The sequence below is a fragment of the Morus notabilis genome, unplaced genomic scaffold (assembly GCF_000414095.1).
Source record: "Morus notabilis unplaced genomic scaffold, ASM41409v2 Scaffold388, whole genome shotgun sequence".
Classification (NCBI taxonomy): Eukaryota; Viridiplantae; Streptophyta; class Magnoliopsida; order Rosales; family Moraceae; genus Morus; species Morus notabilis.
The window spans coordinates 253,035-271,315 of NW_010362833.1; the positions used below are offsets into that span (position 1 = coordinate 253,035).

An 18,281-nucleotide genomic window follows, 5' to 3' on the forward strand; every position below is an offset into this window, starting at 1 on the left:
CCGCCACGGACCCCCCGATGCGCAACGTCTCCTTCGCCGCCCCTGCCAATAACAAGGGCAAGCACAGCATCGGGTGTCTCTTTTGGCTGCTCGCCAGGATGGTTCTGCAGATGCGCGGTACCATCCGTGCCGGGCACAAGTGGGATGTTATGGTCGACTTATTTTTCTATAGGGAGCCTGAGGAGGCCAAGCAACACGAAGATGAAGAAGCCGTCGTTGCCCCTGACTATGGTATTACTGATTATTCCGCTGCTGCTGTTGGCGTTCCTGACTATGGTCTTGCCACTGACCAGTGGCCCACCCAGATTACTGATGCTTCATGGGCTGCGGACGTTCGTCCTCCGATCCCGGCTGTTGCTGCTGACGGCTGGGCTGCTGAAGCAGGTAATAAAGTTTTTTACAATGTAAAAGAGAAATGTTTGCTTGCTTTGGTTATGGTTTCACTGACCCATGTGGTTTATCTTACTTGCAGCTCCAGCTCCAGCTCCAGCTCCAGCTCCAGCTCCAGCTCCAGCTCCTTTAGCAGCAGAAGGGTGGGATGCTGCTATTCCACCTCGACCATTGGCCGGAACTGAATCTGAAGGTGTTCCTCCTCCTTCTGGCTGGGAATGAGGACCGACTGTAATAGGAATTGCTTAAATGCGCTAGTTAATATGATATTTGTTTTTTTTACTCTCTTTTTTCTTCTCTTCTCTTTAATTTAGTGTTTCAATATGGGCAGTTTTACTTGCTGTGAGCTTCAGAGCTTGTTCTTTCTTTTTTTTTTCCCCTCCTCCTGTGGGACAACAGTTGAGTTCTTGATGTTGAATAGCTACTCTAGTATGTGGAAATTTTGGACATTTGAAAACCATCGCGTTCATACACTGATATCAATGTTAATGTTGTGGAGAAAACCTCGCTCTATAATTATAGTTTGGATATTTCAGACACTTGGGCCCGGGGAATTTTGTTATTCTTCTTCTGCTCCAGAAACCAATCACAATTTTAAGGGGGTTTGTTTCCTCACCTGGAAATGGCTCTGCGAGTGCAACTCATTCTAATGGCAAGGGTACCACAATCTTTACCACCACTCAATAACAACAACAAAAACAACCTCACAGCTCCTCCTAATTCCTCATCTCCTTTACCAAATCTGCATAATCAATCAACAGTCTTCTCTTGCGATATATATTTGTTGACTTGCTACAAGTAGAGCTCCTAATTAATTTTGCTAAGTCAATTTAAGCAAAGTATTCCATCTGCAACTTCTGATTTGTAATCATTGACAATGGGCGCACCCGCACGGGTCAGCTATTAAGTTCAACAAACAAACTCTCTCTCTCTCTCTCTCTCTGAGAATCATGCTCGAGTGTAGTTTATTAAGGATTTTCTCGTGACTGTTTTGTTCTTCATTGGGAATTGGAAGGCTTATTTGATCATCTATATATATATATATATAAAGGATTCATCAGATTCTGCTATTCTACTCCATGCAGTGATTCCTCATTATCCTAAATTGGAGAGCTTGTCTATCTGGCACGTGATGATGATTTTATCTATCTCTTGCTTTATTTCCTTTCTTAATCAATTTAACCAGAAATTTATCTACTTGGAAGATTCCTCTCTTTGCTTTTATTTTATTTTTCTTTTTATTTGTATCTAGTTGGAAGAATATCTCTACTCTTCACTTAAAAAAAAAAAAAAAAAAAAAAAAATCGGGTGCAATAGGGGACCGTTGCCCCGTTGCTTTTTGCCCCGCCCCGCCCCGCTCCATTTATGACATATCATTTCTTTTGTTTATCTTAAATAAATCTTAAAATAACGGAGCTGCTCTACTTACAATTATCTACCATCTGATTATTATTTATTTTTATGGAATAAATAAGTTACAAAAGCGAGCGCACAATTGTTGATTGATTGATTGTTTGTTTGTTTGTTCGAAAAAATAACATTTGAGATTTGAGATCAGAGGTAGATTAGTAGTTGAGGGTTGACCGTTGAGAATGTCGGCCATTGATCCTAACAACAACAACAAGGAGAAGAAGAAGATCATCATCGACACCGATCCTGGTATTGGTATGTATGTCATTTTCTATATTGTATTGTATGATCATGATTCTCGATTTCATTTGAATTGAAGCGATTAATCTCTCTCGTTCTCTGTGATTTGGATTTGGATTTGGGTATGTGTGTATATGATGATATGAATGACAGATGATACGATGGCGATATTCGTGGCATTGAGGTCTCCGGAGGTGGAAGTGATTGGACTCACCACCATCTTCGGCAACGTCTACACCACTCTCGCCACCAGAAACGCCTTGCATCTCGTACAATTCTCAGAAATTCCCTTATTTTCTATATTATCATTATCCATTTAACTTTTCTTTTGAATGATTACTAAACTAATCACAAGTAGTTTTGGTCGCTTATAGTTGGAGAATGCTGGGAGAACCGATATCCCTGTCGCTGAAGGATCTCATGTCACCATCACTGTACGCAGTGCATATTCTACTTACACATATTATATCTAATATATATATATATAACTAGCTGAATGAAGTAGTATACTAACTCACTGAATGAATTTCCTCTGTCATTACAAAAAAAAAAAAAAAAAAAAAAAACGGCACAAAGCTTCGTATAGGAACGGCACAAAGCTTCGTATAGCTGACTTTGTTCATGGCGTGGATGGACTTGGCAACCAAAATTTCCCTCCACCAAAAGGAAAGCCCATTCAACAGTCGGCACCTGCTTTTCTGGTTGAACAAGCCAGCCTTTACCCTGGACAACTAACCGTCGTAGCCCTCGGCCCCCTTACAAACATTGCACTGGTCTTCTCTTCTAATTCTCAATCTCCACTTTCTTCTTCATTATTACTTTTCAACTCTTGGCTTTCATTTCATTTCTCTTCATATATGTATATATATCTTGTAATCACAGGCTATTCAACTCGATCCCGCTTTTGCAAAGAATGTTGGCCAGATTGTTGTTCTTGGTGGTGCTTTCTTCGTCAATGGGAATGTCAACCCAGCTGCAGAAGCCAATGTAAGTACTAAGTACCCATCTAGTTTTCCCAACCAAAGTTTTGAACTCTCTAAATTCGACTCCAAAGTGTAGGCCATATTTCAACTCATCTACTGAGCACTGACTAACCCTTCAGTTGGTTGAATGACCAGATATTTGGGGATCCAGATGCTGCAGATATTGTATTTACTAGTGGAGCAGATGTCTTGGCTGTAGGGATTAATGTTACTCATCAAGTCATTTTGACGGGTATGTCCTTTTTTATAAGTCAAGTTTTCATGTGAAATTCAAGTTAATGCTTCCCGTTAGGAACCCTGGTAATTTGGTTCAATGAGTTGAATATTGTTTTGCAGTTAGTCAAGCTAGAGTCACTCCTTCCGCAATACTCAGTAACTTCTTTTTGTTTCAAATCTTTATTCCCCACCCCAATGGTCTTCTGTAATAACTGTTCTACTGGTATTCTTTGACAGTTTTTGCAACATTTTTTACTTCTTTAATGAAGTCAAAGTCTCATCTGTAGTTGAGAGTAAGGTTTGAGAAGGGCATGTTCTGCAGTTATTAATCTGAGAAGGAATTTCAATTAGTCCTGTAGTTCAATTATGATTGTTCATTTTGTTCTTTCTTTACGACACTGTTTAAAAAATTTTGAAACATTCCAGATGCTGATCGAGCTGTATTGGCGAGTTCCAATGGAAAATTTGCTCAATACTTGTGCAAAGTTTTAGAGGTGTACTTCTCGTATCATCGTGATTCATATAGCATGGGAGGTTTGTATACACTAATGTAAAGCTTTGCTTGAGGAAGCATAACAATTATGAATGTGGAGAATGAGTGATGGTAGGTTTGTTGTAGGAGTTTACCTTCATGATCCGACGGCCCTTCTTGCAGCCGTGAATCCGTCGCTAGTGACTTACACAGAGGGTGTTGTGAGAGTCCAGACTAGTGGAATCAGCAGAGGACTCACCATATTGTACAATAAACAGAAAAGGTAGGGTAGGGACTATTTACATACGGAATCAGCAGCTTCTTAAAAATGTTTGGTTTGTGTTTTGTGTGTGTAATTAGTTACTGATGAAATGACCTGAAATGAAGGTTTGGGGAAGTGACAGAATGGTCGGATAAACCAACGGTGAAGGTGGCGGTCACGGTTGATGCTCCTGCTGTCATCAAAACAGTGATGGAACGTCTCATGGAGTCGTGATACACGACTGATCTCCAATCTCTACTGCTTCATACATTTATGTATATTATGTGAACCTTTCTTCTCAATTTGTTACACTTAAACCTGTTGTTTTTGTTGTGGACTTCGCTGTTAGTTGTTTGGAATTTGGCATTTCATTATTACATGCTGAATAGGCAAAGCTTTGGTCGAGGAGGTAAAACTTTAGGACATTTGGATGCTCATGCCATGCTCCACTCCTTGGGATTGTCTCCGTCTCTTATTTTTAAATATATTTTAAATAAAGAAAATCCCAGCGCTGTGGTAAGTTTCTACTAACTCGTTTGAGCATTGAAACATTAGAGTAAAATTGTCTGAAAGTCATCAGAATCCATTCTTAAAAGCAGTGGCCTTTCTTTTTCTTTTATAACTAATTTCCTTATTATTGTCCTTTTGGGGTTTACCGTCTCTCTCTCCCTTTTTTTTTTTTTTTTTTTTTTTTTTTTTTTTTTTTCTACTTCGGATGGAGGACTTTAAATATTAGATATACAAAACCATAAAGCTTTTTTTAAAAAAAAATAATAATAATGTTAGAAGACTTTTGGTTGTTAGATTCTGTGTTGAGATTTTTTTTTTCCTTTTAATTCTTTTCACATTTTTTAGAGACGAGAGAGGACTGCGTGGTCTTTCATATTTGACCCTTTTTTAGTTTTTACTATTACTATACTACTACTATTATGACCAATACCAAAATCCATTCTTTCTCAAAAAAAAAAAAAAAAAAAAAAAAAAAAAAACCATTCCCTGATTTCCATGAGTAATGATGAGTACAGTATTGGACTCCTCCGAGAATAAATAAATAAATAAATATAAATAAATGAAAAAGAAAAGAAAAGAAAACAGTGTCGACTATAAATAGGGGGGATAGAACTCCGGTTGAGAGCCGAGAGAGAGAAAGAGAAGTCCTCCTCTCCATCTTCATTTTCTTTGACCTTTTTTTTTTATTTTATCGTTTTGGTCTTTAACAGACACACAGACAAACACAGGGGTTTAGGCCCTCTTCTCTCGCCCTCTATCTATATAATCATATCTATCTCTCTCTGTCACAAAACCCTAATTCGGATCGGATCGGGATCAGATTAGATCAGATCAGAACCCAGAAAATTCGAAATCAAAATCGTAATCCGAATCATTAATCAAAATGGCTCAACAAGAGGAACCGTCATCATCATCATCAGCAGATCCGACTCTATCTCGAAACGCATCGTTTAGCAAGCTCAACGCCCGGGCTCCTGAGTTCGTGCCTTCTCCGCGCTCCGAACCTCCTCCTCCGGCGGCGCCTCTCCAAGTCTATCACTCCCCTGCTCCTTCCCCTTTCCACGTTCCCATTCGCACTCACCATGTCCCTGTGGTTCCTATTCAGAATCATCACCACCCTCACCATCACCACCACCATCACCACCCTCACCATCACCTGCCGCCCATTCACTTCCATCCTCCTCCCCCGCCTCCGCCTCCGCCTCCCCCTCCGCCCCCTCACCACCACTTCTACGGCGGCGCTTCTGCTTTTTCCGACCAAGATGCGCTTCCTCCTCCTCAATCGCAACCGCCGCCCAAGCCCCCCTCCGATCACTCGGCCCCGTCCAAGAATAAGCTCTCCGACGATGCTACTCTCAAGCTCTTGAACCAGGTCAGTTCTACCACCTTCGCCCTTGTAGTTTTTTTTATTAACATGAGATTTTTACTCTTCTTCTAAGAATTAATTATAAATATGATGTTTGTTGAGGCACGGCTAGTAGAAAGAAAGAAAGAAAGTAAAGAAGATTAGACTGTGTAATTCAAAATCATCTAAATCTATCCATGGATATTCTTTCTATCTACAGGTCTTCAATTTCGATACCTTACCGAACAAGCCTACTTCACTTTAATTTAATCCTGATCTATTACGAAGCCTAACATAATTACCAATCTCTATTGTGACAGACATGTGTTGTATTTAGTAATTTACTTTTCTTTTTCAGGTGGAGTATTATTTCAGTGACTTGAATTTGGCTACCACTGATCATCTTATGAGGTTCATCAGCAAAGACCCTGAAGGCTTTGGTAAGTAGAATGTTTTTCCTTCCTTTTAACATCACATCTTCTACTTTTGTTCTGGCCACATCTTCTATTCTCTTTATTTAGATACTTGTTTGTCATTTTGATAACTTTTTATACTTTTAGAATGCAAATGTATTCGGGAATGTTCATTCATTCAGTTGCTTTCCTGTTTCTTCATCATTTTTCTAGTGCCGATATCCGTGGTTGCATCCTTCAAGAAGATTAAGGCTCTCATTAATACTCATTCCCAGCTTGCAGCTGTTTTGCGTAACTCGTCAAAGCTCGTGAGTTAATTAATATTATCTTCTCATTTATCTACTTTTAAAATTATTTCTTGTAGCCCATCGTCTATCTGTTTTACGTATGTCTTTTTATATTTGTTTGTTTTCTTTCTTGATGCCACGTCCCTTAGGTGGTTAGTGAAGATGGGAAGAAAGTTAGGCGCCTTCATCCGCTGACCGAGTCAGATATGGATGAGTTGCAGGTAGCTGCTCCATTTTTCGTTCACTTATTGGGTTTTGATACTTGACATGTGTCCTGTAAGGTTTATCTACAGTTTTTCTGGCTTAAAATGGTAATTCTCGAGTCTGCCTATTTTCATATCAAAATATTATTTATCTTACATCCATTCTGATGTGCGTAGTCTCGCATTATTGTTGCTGAGAACTTGCCTGAGGATCATTGCCACCAAAACCTCATGAAGATTTTCTCTTCTGTTGGGAGGTAATGTAATAATCACTTCTGCTGGAGAAACTTCTCATCGCCGTAGAATATGTTAGTACCATCCCGGATATTTATCTAACGTTGAGTTCTTTGGCAGTGTGAAGACGATCCGAACTTGCCAGCCGCAGACTCCCAATGGAGGGGCTCCTTCAGCATCAAGAGCAGCAAAATCTGACAACATGCTCTTTAGTAATAAGGTATGCAACTATGCATACAAGCAGAAATAGCTTAGAGCAGGTTGTCTGGCTTGTTGGTTGTTGCGTTATTTTTTTATTGCCTCCTATAGATGTCAATACTCAATATTCATTTTCCTTGTAAAACATATCCTGATTTTTGCCTCCAGCTGAATGTATGAGATTATAATGTATATGGGATTCATATGTCATTCTTTACACCTTTTGTTTTCTACTAATTTTCCTCGAGTCTTTTTAGTAATTTCATAACATGCTACTTGATTGAACACGAAGGATTTTCAGAGAAACTAGAAGCACGTTACCTTTGTTAGTAAGGTTGGAAAAGAGGGTGGGCTTGCTTAAAATTACATTGGGATATATATATGTATATATATATATATATTTTTCTTCACGGCTTTGATTATGGTTCTCCTGAGGAAGGCTCACTCTGTGAATTTGTGTTCTGTTTGACTTCCATGCTGTGCAATTTTCTTTCTGGCAATTCGCATAATTTGGCCTATCAAATTGATGATGAAGAGATATGAATGGCGTTTTCTAATATGCTGGCTTTGTTAGTTTTTATGCTTCTATTTCAATAGAAGATACTTGTCTGTATTTATTATTATTAAAGTTGAAAATAAAAAAAGGGTAAGTTGCATTTCTTTGACCGAGATAATTAGACATTGTGTTTGGGTCTAAATATGCTCGGTGATATATTTATTGCATCGATAAGTTTTTGTACATGTAAAAGTAAGAGGAGGATACAAAGACCTAACCTTTGGCGTCTTCTGTTGTTCAGTTGCATGCTTTTGTCGAATATGAATCTGTCGAGCTAGCTGAGAAGGCTGTAAGTACCTGTTTTCCATCATCTTACAGTGTTTTGTCTTTTTCAAATGCTTGCTCTGCTGTGAGAAATAATAATGCGTTTTAGATGTTTGCAGGTTACAGAGTTGAATGATGAGGGAAACTGGAGAAGTGGTCTTCGGGTCCGTTTAATGGTCAAACGCATGGTATACATCAAAGGTTTTTTTTGTTCTTTGCATAGTTGAATAGATATGGAGAGGCTTATTATTTTGGACATGTTATTTACTGCCAAAATTGGTCCAAGTATTTGATAAAGTATGTCTGATGTATGGCTGCATGCGGTTGCACTAGGGTACTGATGCATATATCTGTCCATTTGCAGTCGAAACCTTCTCAAGTCCGGGGAAGAAAAGGGCATGATGGGGATATGCAAGGTGAGGAAGATGATGCTTGTACAACTGAGTCACCAGTCAACAGTAAGCAATTAGAAGATGCTTCTCAGCAGTCTGACGCGCCTTCACATGAACACCCAGTAAGTGCAAGCAGACTTCTGTTCTGTTACAAATGAATGTTTGTGGGAACCTCCTTTTTTTTTTTTGGGGGGGGGGGGGAAGAAATGCTTTCCGCTGTGACGTGTATTTTGAGAACATACTTGGCAAATGAAAGTCCAGGGATGATGCATGGGCTTTGTTGGCATTGAACTCTTTTTTTCTTTTTTTGGTTTGGTATGGCAGGGGGAGGAGCATGTGAGTGACAAGGAGGGTGGGCAGAAAAAAGGGCGTAGCCGGGGACGCGGCAAGGGGCGTGGAAGAGGTCATTATCACCACAATAACCGTGGGAATAATGTCGTGGGAACTCCACCTTCAAATAATAATTCAGTTGGTATGGAGTCAGGTGTAGCAAAGCAACAGCCTCCTGGACCGCGTATGCCAGATGGCACCAGAGGATTTGCAATGGGCCGTGGGAAGCCAGTCGCTGTTAATATCACATAATGACTGGGATTTCGAGTGCTGCTTGTGTATCTTTAGCTGCTTCGCGATACATGGTCGGGTGTATGGTAGAGAACTGTGTTCCAGCGGGGTGTTGATGGCAATGGTTTTACAAAAGGGCTGTCAATAATTCCCAAACGATGGTGGAGAGGTTTGTTAAGAGTCAGTTTGAGTGTACTCTCGTCTACTTCTACTATTTGTGTTTTCAGATCAGGGTGTGGTCAAGAAAATGTGATTCTGGCCTCCCTTTTTTTTCCTCAATATAATGTAGAAAAGAAAAGAAAAGAAAAAAAAAAGCAAAAAAGAAAACAGTTGAGAGTCACCAATACCTATATAGATAAAAAGAGTGTAGAAATGACATTGAAAGAGAACTTACTCTAATGGGTTTGTGATTCATCATTCGTCAAATGTGTGCTGAACCTTGCATAAGCCTCTCGGTCTGCATTTATTTCGTGACAAAATTGGCCTTTTATTCAGCATCCTTTGGTTCATGTGTTTGAATTGGAATCACAATTCAACCATTTTTTCAAACTTGTTTTCTTAAACAAAAATTTGAGGCCTGTTAGTTTCGTAAATTCGAGTACTGTAATAGAAAAAGTTAGATGAAATATTTTTTGAGAATATTTAATTATAAAAATTTAAAATTGAAAACTCGTTACGTAAATTTGGACAATAACTTTTATCTCAAACATATGTACTAAGCACATGATCAGTTTTAAAGAAAACAGTATTGGTTAGCACACGAGCAATGTTTTTATTATTATTATTATTTTTTAAAACAAAGGGTTTTGAGTTGAGGGGTTGATGATGCAGTTGGACGTACAAAATATACTCCAGCTTAATGGACAAACTCATTACTAATATTTTCCACCTTTATCACTTAATGCCTTTGAAATACTTTTATTTTGTGGATTTTATTTTATTTTATTTTTCTTAATGCACATTTTATTTTATTTTTTTCAATATCGATGCTTCATGTGCAATAATAGAAGTATATAGCACATAACATAAAAGTAAAAAAAAAAAAAAAAAAAAAAAAAAAAAAATACAATAACATTTTATCAGGTAACAATTTCAACATATTACTCCTTATACAATATCCACATCTTCAGTAAATAATTGGCGATCACTGCAGGAAAACCCGCACTCTCGATGGTACTTTCCTGATTCAAAGGGGGAAAAAAAAGAAATTGCCTAAAATATATATAAAAGTAAAGGGAATAGAGGGTAGAAAAGAAAATGCAGAATATCTAGGGAAAACAAATTAGCGGAGGAGAGGGCGGAGAGAGAGTTGGTGGGTCCGTCCGTCACACCCTCAGAGGACTCAGCAGTTTTATTTGTAGAAAGAGAAGAGAGAGAAGGAGAAACCCCAACAAAAAAAAAAAAAAAAAAAAAAAAAAAAAAAAAAAGAAAAAAAAAAAAAAAAAAAAAAAAAAAACAACAAGACAATGGCGGACTCAGCAACGGCGCCACCACCAGCGGCCATTGAAGCTCCAGCTCCAGCTCCAGCTCCGCCAGCAGCGCCACCAGCAGAAGCGGCGCCGTTCTCGCTTTGGTCTTTCCCAGGGAGACAAAGGCCGGGCATCAGACTTACGTCAGAGTTCGACAGCGAGAGCTCCGTCTTCTTCCACAAGCTGTCGTTGAAGCTCTTCGATAATCTCGCCAAGCTCAAGCTCTCCTTCAACAACGACCACCGCGGCCAAGTCTCTCAACCGCAGCTGGCCTTCATCTCCAAACATCTGTCTCTCCATTACGATCTCGAAGACCACAACACTCTCCTCAAAGGCTCCTTCGATCTCGCTCCGGGCCTCAATCTCCGCGCTGTCCACGATGTCAACGCCCAGCAAGGCGAGCTCTCCGTGCTTGCAAACCTCTCCGACCCTAATTATGCCTTTCAGCTTTCCTCTCCCGTTCCTTCCATCGGTTTGGTGGTCAGTGTCTCTCTCTCTCTCTCTCTCTCTCTCTCTCTCTTCTCATGAATAATCTCTAGTCATAGCATGGATGTTTGGAATTGTGAAATGAAATAAAAATCATCATCATAATTTTAGTCATCTTGATTTGGTATCTGCAGCCAAAGGCAACGTTGAAATTCCCTCTTGGTGAAGTGTCGTTGGAAGAGAGAGAAGATGAGGAAGTGAAGAGAGTTTTGTCAATTAATGGAATTGTCAAAGCCAATGTTTTCAATGGTGTCTGCACTGCTCAGTATGCCGATGACGATTTGAAACTCAGATACTCCTTTAAGGTCGCTTTCCTTTTTCTATGCTTCTCATTTCATCTTCTTCTTCATCGTTATTAGCCGTCTCTCTCTCTCTTTTTCCTTTTTCTTTCATAAAAATGTGGCTCTGAGTCTGCTCTCTGTAACTATTGCTCTTATTGCAGGACGAACAAATGTCGTTTCTTCCGGCCATTTCGTTGCCTTCAAATGCCTTATCATTCGCATTTAAACGTCGATTTGGCCCTTCTGACAAACTGAGGTTACAAATCTTTCTGTTTCTCTTTCTCTTTTTTCTTTTTTCTTTCCTTTTTTTTTTGTAAAAAAAAAAATCCGAGTAGAGAATAAGTTGTTATTCTTGTCAAGAATGGTTCAACTCTGGTATTTATTTAGCATACAAACGAGATGTTTTACTTTGTGTCTGCTTCTTAACAGATAAACTTCGGGTGAATGTTTTTGCATGAATCTAAAAAGTTAATTTGGCCAGCCATTTAAGCATGATCGATTGCCATTTATCTTCAGTAGTCACTTCTCATGTAATTTTTTTTTTAAGCTTTTAAGATTTATCTCAATGATTTCATTCATGTGCAGTTACTGGTACAATTTCGACGCGGACAACTGGAGTGCAGTGTACAAGCACACATATGGTAAGGACTTGAAGTTTAAAACTGGTTATGATTCAGAGGTGCGCCTTGGCTGGGCTTCACTTTGGGTAAGTCCTTAGTCATTCTACATTCTATATTTTGTTACTTTGGATTTGGGACACTGGGGTGGATGATATTTACTTTGGGTTTGGTTATGATATTTCTTTTTATGATTGCAAATTCTTGCATTTTCTTGTACATCCATGTAGCATTATGGTGCAATTTTGTTCCGTGTTTTCGAATCAAATTATCTAAAAAAGATGTATATAATTAAGAAAAAAAAAATGGTCTAAAATTCTTTGGAGTCAGTTCTGGTATTTGTGTGTTTCTCTGGCAATTCCATGTTCTATTGCAATTTCCTAAATGATGATGATGGCGGAGTGCGTACTTAAAATCGAAAAGATAAATAGCTCCATAATTGGTCATCGGTAGATGCTGGTAATTTAAATGAGACACAGACTGGACAAAAACTTTCCCGTGCTTCGAATATTTTGTGATATCATAGTTGACTTGCTGTGGAATCATATGTATCATCAGAGTGAATAACTGCAGAACGCATTATTTGAACTGCACTTTTTGGGAACTCTGAATCCTATTCTATGATTAGAGACTCCAGTGCTTCTCAAGTTTAGCTCATAAACTTTTGAAGTAAAATCTGATCTAATATGGTGGATTGACGTTTCGTTTTCTGGATTCTAAATGTATACATTTTCTTTTTCCAGAATATCCTTCAGTCTAAAAGTATAAAATGCATTGAAATGCAATGAAGCTAAAAAGTTAGGGAGTTAAAGCAATTGTGTGGTTGAAAACTCATTAAAACAAAACTTCTTGGTATTTCTTTCCTGGGAAATGGAACTCGCTGATGCTCTAGAATGCGTAGAAACTAAAATGACCAACTTGGTTTCAGGTTGGAGAGGAAAGTGGAAAAGCAAAGGCAGCTCCGTTGAAGATGAAAATTCAATTTATGCTCCAAGTGCCACAAGACGACATAAAATCATCAGCCTTGATGTTCCGGGTGAAAAAGAGATGGGACATATGAATAATAGTGTTTCTGTGGGGGGTGAGATCTCTTTGTTTTGTTCTTAGCTTAGCATAGCTTTGAAGTTGATACATCATCGCTTGCTGTAATGATACATGCTTATTTTTTGCGTAATGACAATGCGTTTCTCAACACACTTGTTTTGGGTTTTGAGAATTCCTGCTTGGAGTCGGTGGGTCTATAGAAAAATTCGTCGGCTGTGAATGAAATGCTTGATTTGATTATTACAAATGTGAAGCAGAACATTCACTTGGATGTTACCAGTTTCAAGTTTGTATCTCAGAAGAAAACAGTATGAATATGATGGAACCTCGACCTCTTCACAGACAGAATTGCCTTTTGCCAAACTAATTTGCACTTTTGCTTATAGATGGATAGATAGAGACAAGGAAAAGCAGCTCGCTCTGTATGGCATGGCATGGCTAATAAATTGAGAATGTGAAGAGACTTTTGCAAAGAAAATGTGGTCCTTTTTTTTTTTTTTTTTTTTTTTTTTTTTTCAACTCTGTTATTGTGTGGTAGTCCTATCGCCGTATCCCTAGCTTACTTGCTGCTACTCGGGCCCAATTTTCGGATGTTAACATCGAGTCATCAAATATGATTGTTATTCTTCTTCCTTCCTTCTCCTCATAATATTTTGTTTATGATTGTTATTACTAAAAAACACGGAAGGACATTAATACCAACGTGACAACTTGGTGTTCAATCCACCATTTTCAAAGGATCTCCGGGAAAACAGAATAAATAAGCAACATATTGATGGTAAAGAGGTTATTTATTTATTTATTTATTTTTTAATTTATAATAATCAAGGTAAAGAGTCGATAAGTGTAGAATATTCTTAGTGATGCAGTCGGTATATATAATGTGAGTATAAATGTATATTAAGATTGCCATATAGTCTTAGTCGGACCTAATTCTTCTACTTTTTTTATTTTTTATTTTGTGGTAATCCGTTTTAATTAATTACACGAGTAATCAAGCATTCCAAAAATGATAACAACGCTCTTCATTGTTGAGTGATATATCCCTTTTGTTTAACGAAGAATAAAAACCTTAAAACGGATTCTTGGTCACAAGGTGACTTTTGATGGTTACAAAGAATATCGTGTAAAGTGTAATTTCATAATTAGTTTAGTTAATTTCCTCTATAGGAATTAGTTATATTTTAAAAAAGAGACTGAGAGAGAAAATAAAAATAAAAAACAGGAGCAAAAACACTGTAAAGTTACCTCCTCAAAAGAAAGAGGATACTGTAAAGTTATAATTATTAGTTATAGTTAGTTAAAAAAGAGAATCCATAAAAAACGGATCTTTTTGTTTTGGGGTATTAAAATCTATTTTTTTGCTAATCGTATTAAAATCCTAATTGGTGCGCGTAACATTATGTTATGATAATGCGCACATGCATAAAATATATGCGTATGTATGGTGGTGCGCGGTTGCGCGTAAAAGGGGATACCAGAAAAGAGGGAAAAAAACAAAAGAAAAGAAAAAGCTGTCAAAAAAAAAAAAAAAAAACAGGTAAAAAAAGAAAAAAAGGGGAAAAATCAAGTGAGCGAGAGGAGAGGAAAGGAAAGAAAGAATAGAATGACGACGCCCATACCCATACCCTTGAGGCTTTTTCTGCCCTTCACCGCCGCCACCGCCACTTCGGCCTCTGCCACCGCCACTTCGGCCTCCGCCACCGCCACCGCCACCGCCATTACAGCTTTTGAAAATAAATTTGCATCCAGGATTTCCTTCAAATCCTGTCCCCCACTTTTCCCTAATTTCGTCGTCTCCTCCTCAACGAACTCGCCTCATCTCTCCCGACGGACGGTATATATATATATATATATATATCTCTCTCTCTCTCTAAAAACTTACAGGAATGGCGTCTGCATGTTGAGTTTGAGTTTCATCTTCGGTATTTGAGACTTTTCGGATTCAAAACTTACTCGAATAAGTAAGTTTAAAATGGGAGGGAGGCATGTCATGTCGGTTCTTAGGGCTTAGAAATGTTTTACCTTTAGCCTTACCAAATAAATTACACTGCTTTCTATTTCTAAGGAAAAAGCTAGCTACCACGTTACATGTCCATGTCTTATCTTCACTTTTAATTTTGGGAAGTAAGTTTAGCAAACACTCATTTTTTAATGGTTCTATCAAGAAGAACAATTTAGGATTTCTTTTTGTTGTTGAGGAACAAAGGCCAAAGCAAAGCAATGGTGATTCGCAAGTAAGTTTAGCAAACACTCATTTTTTAATGGTTCTATCAATAAGAACAATTTAGGATTTCTTTTTGTTGTTGAGGAACAAAGGCCAAAGCAAAGCAATGGTGATTCGCATTACTCGTGTTGTCGTTTAGGAATTTATTACATATACAGATATTGATTTTTATGGGGTTTTATTTGGTGCTAGTGCTAGCATTATTTAACACCAAGTATAAGTATAAGAGGAAGTGATGTCTTCCCTTCTTCTGTTAGCGTTGCTTTTGATTGAGATGGTCTTTCTTTCTCTCAAACTTTTAATTTACATTTCCCAAGATGTGAAAGTGAAACTTCCCCAAAGTCGTTTACTTACAATTGGGCCTTCCTTGGCTACAACTTGTATTGTATTGTATTGTATGATAACCACTTTTTGTGGGCAGATGGTTTTCACTAATGATTTACTATCAGGGGCTATGTTTTTCTGTACTGGTATAGTGGCTTTGCGGACACAAGAGAAGAGACAATAGAGACAGGGATAGACAAGTCGACGGCAGGACCTTTGCAGAGAAAAACGATGCCCGTATGTTTGGTTCTGATGAAGACGTCGGCACCCAAATCCCAACCCAAGCTCAATCACTTGTTCAAGGATCAGGGGCAGTCTTGGTATCTGAGTTTAAACCTGTTCCCGATGTCGATTATCTACAGGTTCGGTCATCAACTCTTGATAGAAATTGTTATTTGTTGAGAAAAGTGCATGTGTGTTGTCCCACATGAAAAGTGGATGAGAATGTGAAGTGGTTTATATATATGGAAGGACCCAAGACCTAATAGGTTAACCTTTTGAGCCAAGTTGGGTTCCTGAAGTGTGTTGGGCCAGTTTCACATGTGGAGTCTCCCTAACACCATTAGTTTTTCCCGGGCTACTTACTTTTCTGGTCGGTTAATGATAGTAGTAATCATCCTGTACCCTGTTTCTATTACCAAATTGTTTACGCTTTCTTTTGCATTATGAGCACTCACACACTTATGAGAAGCAATCAATGTAAAGCTGCCTTGCAAATCAAATAAAAAACAAAATTCCCCTTTTGTGTTAGATACATGTTTCTTTTCTTGGAAAAAGAATCAACGTTACAATGTGGAGGACTTTTTTGTTTGGCAGGAATTATTAGCCATTCAGCAGCAAGGACCTAGAGCTATTGGCTTTTTTGGCACGCGCAACATGGGATTCATGCACCAACAACTTATCGAGATTCTTAGCTATGCAATGGTTATCACTGTAAGAGCTCACAACTCAATGTATGTTATGTGGCATCTTTAGGTTTCAGTTTTTCTGCACATATCAGGTGCTTTGTAACTCTTTAACATAACAATACAATATGCATTGCCTATTGCCCGTTGCCGTCACGTTCCTAATACTGCTGCATGACGCTGTCGTTTCGTTCACAGAAAAACCACATATATACATCAGGAGCATCTGGTACTAATGCAGCTGTTATCCGGGGTGCTTTAAGAGCAGAAAAACCAGAGCTTCTTACAGTAATCTTGCCTCAGAGCTTGAAAAAGCAACCACCTGAGAGCCAGGAATTGCTGTCAAAAGTAAGGATTATTATAAAAAAAAAAGTTACCCTCTTTAGTTTACTTCATTCCTCTTGATAGTTGAACTCATGATTTGTCTGTAAATTTTCAGATAGTTTTTACTCACTGAAAGATACTAAATACCGAATTTCTATGATTTATGTTTCTTTTGAAAACTGTGTGGACTCTTATCAACATTTTTCGTGATTATGTGGGACGACTAATAGAGTATAATGTGCCATACAATATTCTTTAATCATCAAAGTAGGACTGGCTTCTGGAGGCGGAAACCAAACAATAAGTTGTCTCACAGTTATAATATAAACATGCCTGACCGGCTAAGATAAGGCTTGAGCTAAGCAAAGTGAAGTTACAAATGAAGCAATCACAAAGTACTTAAGTTCCAACCAATGTGGCATAATAACTGATTTCATTATCCAAAAAAGGGTAATTAACAATCGCTAATCATTTTGTGGAATTGGCAGGTGAAGAATGTGATAGAGAAGCCTCACAATGATCATCTACCCTTGATCGAAGCCAGCAGGTTTTCCCTACCTTCTTATATTGTTTTAATTCTTGTAATTTTCTAAAAAGTAAGTTATTTAATTACTCATGTCACGCGCCCATAGCAGAGCATCTCTTAGGGCCACATTTAGAGTAGATTTTACTTTTGGCTTGGGCAGTAAAAACACAGAAGGAAAAGTAAAAGTTCTGTAGCTTTTACTTTTAGTTACTATTTGGATCACATATTATTTGGATCACATATTTTAATATAACCTTTCTTTTTCATGTATGGGGATGACAACAGAATTATGTTCATATTATTTTTTACCCAACAAGAAAGCATGTCAAACAGATACTTTTGTGTGTGTATTATGTATACAAAACCGGTAGTTGTTTATGATTGATCATCTGGCTGCCTATTATTTTATAGTTGTACTCTCCGAACAATTCTTTTTCCTCCTCTTGAAAGGCATTTTGGTTTTACTTATTTGATTGTTCGTTGTTGAAACTGCAGACTATGCAACATGGACATCATTTCACATGTACAGCAAGTCATTTGCTTTGCCTTTCACGATAGTAAATTGCTCATGGAAACTTGTCAAGAGGCCCAGAATCTCCGGAAGATTGTGACTCTTTTTTACCTTGATTGATACAAATAATTCTTTCTGTGCATACATTTAGAAGAGGGGCTTATTTTTGTCTGTAAATTACAAGGATTGAGGACAACTTGGATGATGAATTTTGTACATCTTATCTTAATGGCGAAGAAGGAGGCCACCAATTGCTCCCACTCCCTTCGTTGTCGAAATGGACATGCGTCATCTCCTCTCCTCAATGAGCACTTGCAAGGTTTTTCCGAGCACATAATTGTAATTTTCTTTTTTACCAAAAGGACGGGGTAAAAAAATCCTCCTCATGTTTAGAATTAGGGGTAAAACTTTTAGTTGACCAATCCATTTTTTAGAAGATACAAAGCACCCATTTTTAAAACGATCATTTTTAACACAAGATACAAAGCACCATTTTTATTTACTCTCTTTCTTCCTAATCTTATGGAGTTTTAAGGCTGTTAAAAAATAGAGCAGTGCTATATGCCCCGAGTGGTGAATCCCACGACTCTTGACACACAGCATTTTCCTAAAAAATAAGCTTAAGCTTTAG

The 18,281-nt window shown here is 38.1% G+C and overlaps 5 protein-coding genes across 5 annotated transcripts in view; all 5 read left to right on the forward strand.

The window, feature by feature from the left end:
• LOC21403244 (40S ribosomal protein SA) overlaps positions 1 to 893 on the forward strand; it is a 2,166-nt gene extending 1,273 nt beyond the window's left edge. Inside the window, exons 3-4 of the mRNA XM_024168843.1 lie at positions 42 to 384; positions 473 to 893. Of these exons, the coding sequence (XP_024024611.1) occupies positions 42 to 384; positions 473 to 612 (483 nt within the window). The 3' untranslated portion in view covers positions 613 to 893. The remainder of the gene's footprint in view (positions 1 to 41; positions 385 to 472) is intronic.
• Positions 894 to 1,776: 883 nt separating this feature from the next.
• LOC21403245 (probable uridine nucleosidase 2) lies at positions 1,777 to 4,415 on the forward strand. The gene is made up of 9 exons (XM_024168854.1): positions 1,777 to 2,055; positions 2,194 to 2,309; positions 2,415 to 2,474; positions 2,628 to 2,813; positions 2,923 to 3,027; positions 3,159 to 3,255; positions 3,666 to 3,773; positions 3,859 to 3,994; positions 4,099 to 4,415. Exons 1-9 carry the CDS (start codon positions 1,983 to 1,985, stop codon positions 4,205 to 4,207), a joined length of 990 nt encoding a protein of 329 aa, XP_024024622.1. The 5' UTR covers positions 1,777 to 1,982; the 3' UTR covers positions 4,208 to 4,415.
• A 682-nt stretch (positions 4,416 to 5,097) lies between these two features.
• On the forward strand, positions 5,098 to 9,353 carry LOC21403246 (la-related protein 6B). Its single transcript, XM_010103028.2, has 10 exons — positions 5,098 to 5,855; positions 6,187 to 6,268; positions 6,455 to 6,549; positions 6,678 to 6,749; positions 6,909 to 6,988; positions 7,086 to 7,185; positions 7,961 to 8,008; positions 8,103 to 8,171; positions 8,348 to 8,497; positions 8,700 to 9,353. The coding sequence occupies exons 1-10, from the start codon at positions 5,367 to 5,369 to the stop codon at positions 8,955 to 8,957; spliced, it is 1,443 nt and encodes a 480-aa protein (XP_010101330.1). The 5' UTR covers positions 5,098 to 5,366; the 3' UTR covers positions 8,958 to 9,353.
• Positions 9,354 to 10,060: 707 nt separating this feature from the next.
• On the forward strand, positions 10,061 to 13,431 carry LOC21403247 (outer envelope pore protein 37, chloroplastic). The gene is made up of 5 exons (XM_010103029.2): positions 10,061 to 10,885; positions 11,026 to 11,196; positions 11,334 to 11,428; positions 11,758 to 11,878; positions 12,718 to 13,431. Exons 1-5 carry the CDS (start codon positions 10,403 to 10,405, stop codon positions 12,847 to 12,849), a joined length of 1,002 nt encoding a protein of 333 aa, XP_010101331.1. The 5' UTR covers positions 10,061 to 10,402; the 3' UTR covers positions 12,850 to 13,431.
• Positions 13,432 to 14,374: 943 nt separating this feature from the next.
• LOC21403248 lies at positions 14,375 to 18,120 on the forward strand. The gene is made up of 6 exons (XM_010103030.2): positions 14,375 to 14,670; positions 15,537 to 15,746; positions 16,201 to 16,317; positions 16,488 to 16,637; positions 17,102 to 17,160; positions 17,635 to 18,120. Exons 1-6 carry the CDS (start codon positions 14,440 to 14,442, stop codon positions 17,768 to 17,770), a joined length of 903 nt encoding a protein of 300 aa, XP_010101332.1. The 5' UTR covers positions 14,375 to 14,439; the 3' UTR covers positions 17,771 to 18,120.
• The last annotated feature ends 161 nt before the right edge of the window (positions 18,121 to 18,281 follow it).

Excerpts from the sequence above, each read along its gene's own strand:
- LOC21403247 (XM_010103029.2), top strand. The coding sequence starts at position 10,403 with ATGGCGGACTCAGCAACGGCGCCACCACCAGCGGCCATTGAAGCTCCA. Across the intron at positions 10,886-11,025 it reads TTCCTTCCATCGGTTTGGTG|CCAAAGGCAACGTTGAAATT; the intron begins GTCAGTGTCTCT and ends TGGTATCTGCAG. Across the intron at positions 11,879-12,717 it reads TTGGCTGGGCTTCACTTTGG|GTTGGAGAGGAAAGTGGAAA; the intron begins GTAAGTCCTTAG and ends ACTTGGTTTCAG.
- LOC21403248 (XM_010103030.2), top strand. The coding sequence starts at position 14,440 with ATGACGACGCCCATACCCATACCCTTGAGGCTTTTTCTGCCCTTCACC. Across the intron at positions 15,747-16,200 it reads CCGATGTCGATTATCTACAG|GAATTATTAGCCATTCAGCA; the intron begins GTTCGGTCATCA and ends TTTGTTTGGCAG. Across the intron at positions 17,161-17,634 it reads CCCTTGATCGAAGCCAGCAG|ACTATGCAACATGGACATCA; the intron begins GTTTTCCCTACC and ends TTGAAACTGCAG.
- LOC21403246 (XM_010103028.2), top strand. The coding sequence starts at position 5,367 with ATGGCTCAACAAGAGGAACCGTCATCATCATCATCAGCAGATCCGACT. Across the intron at positions 6,269-6,454 it reads CAAAGACCCTGAAGGCTTTG|TGCCGATATCCGTGGTTGCA; the intron begins GTAAGTAGAATG and ends TCATTTTTCTAG. Across the intron at positions 8,172-8,347 it reads GTTTAATGGTCAAACGCATG|TCGAAACCTTCTCAAGTCCG; the intron begins GTATACATCAAA and ends GTCCATTTGCAG.
- LOC21403245 (XM_024168854.1), top strand. The coding sequence starts at position 1,983 with ATGTCGGCCATTGATCCTAACAACAACAACAAGGAGAAGAAGAAGATC. Across the intron at positions 2,475-2,627 it reads GATCTCATGTCACCATCACT|AACGGCACAAAGCTTCGTAT; the intron begins GTACGCAGTGCA and ends GCTTCGTATAGG. Across the intron at positions 3,774-3,858 it reads TGATTCATATAGCATGGGAG|GAGTTTACCTTCATGATCCG; the intron begins GTTTGTATACAC and ends GGTTTGTTGTAG.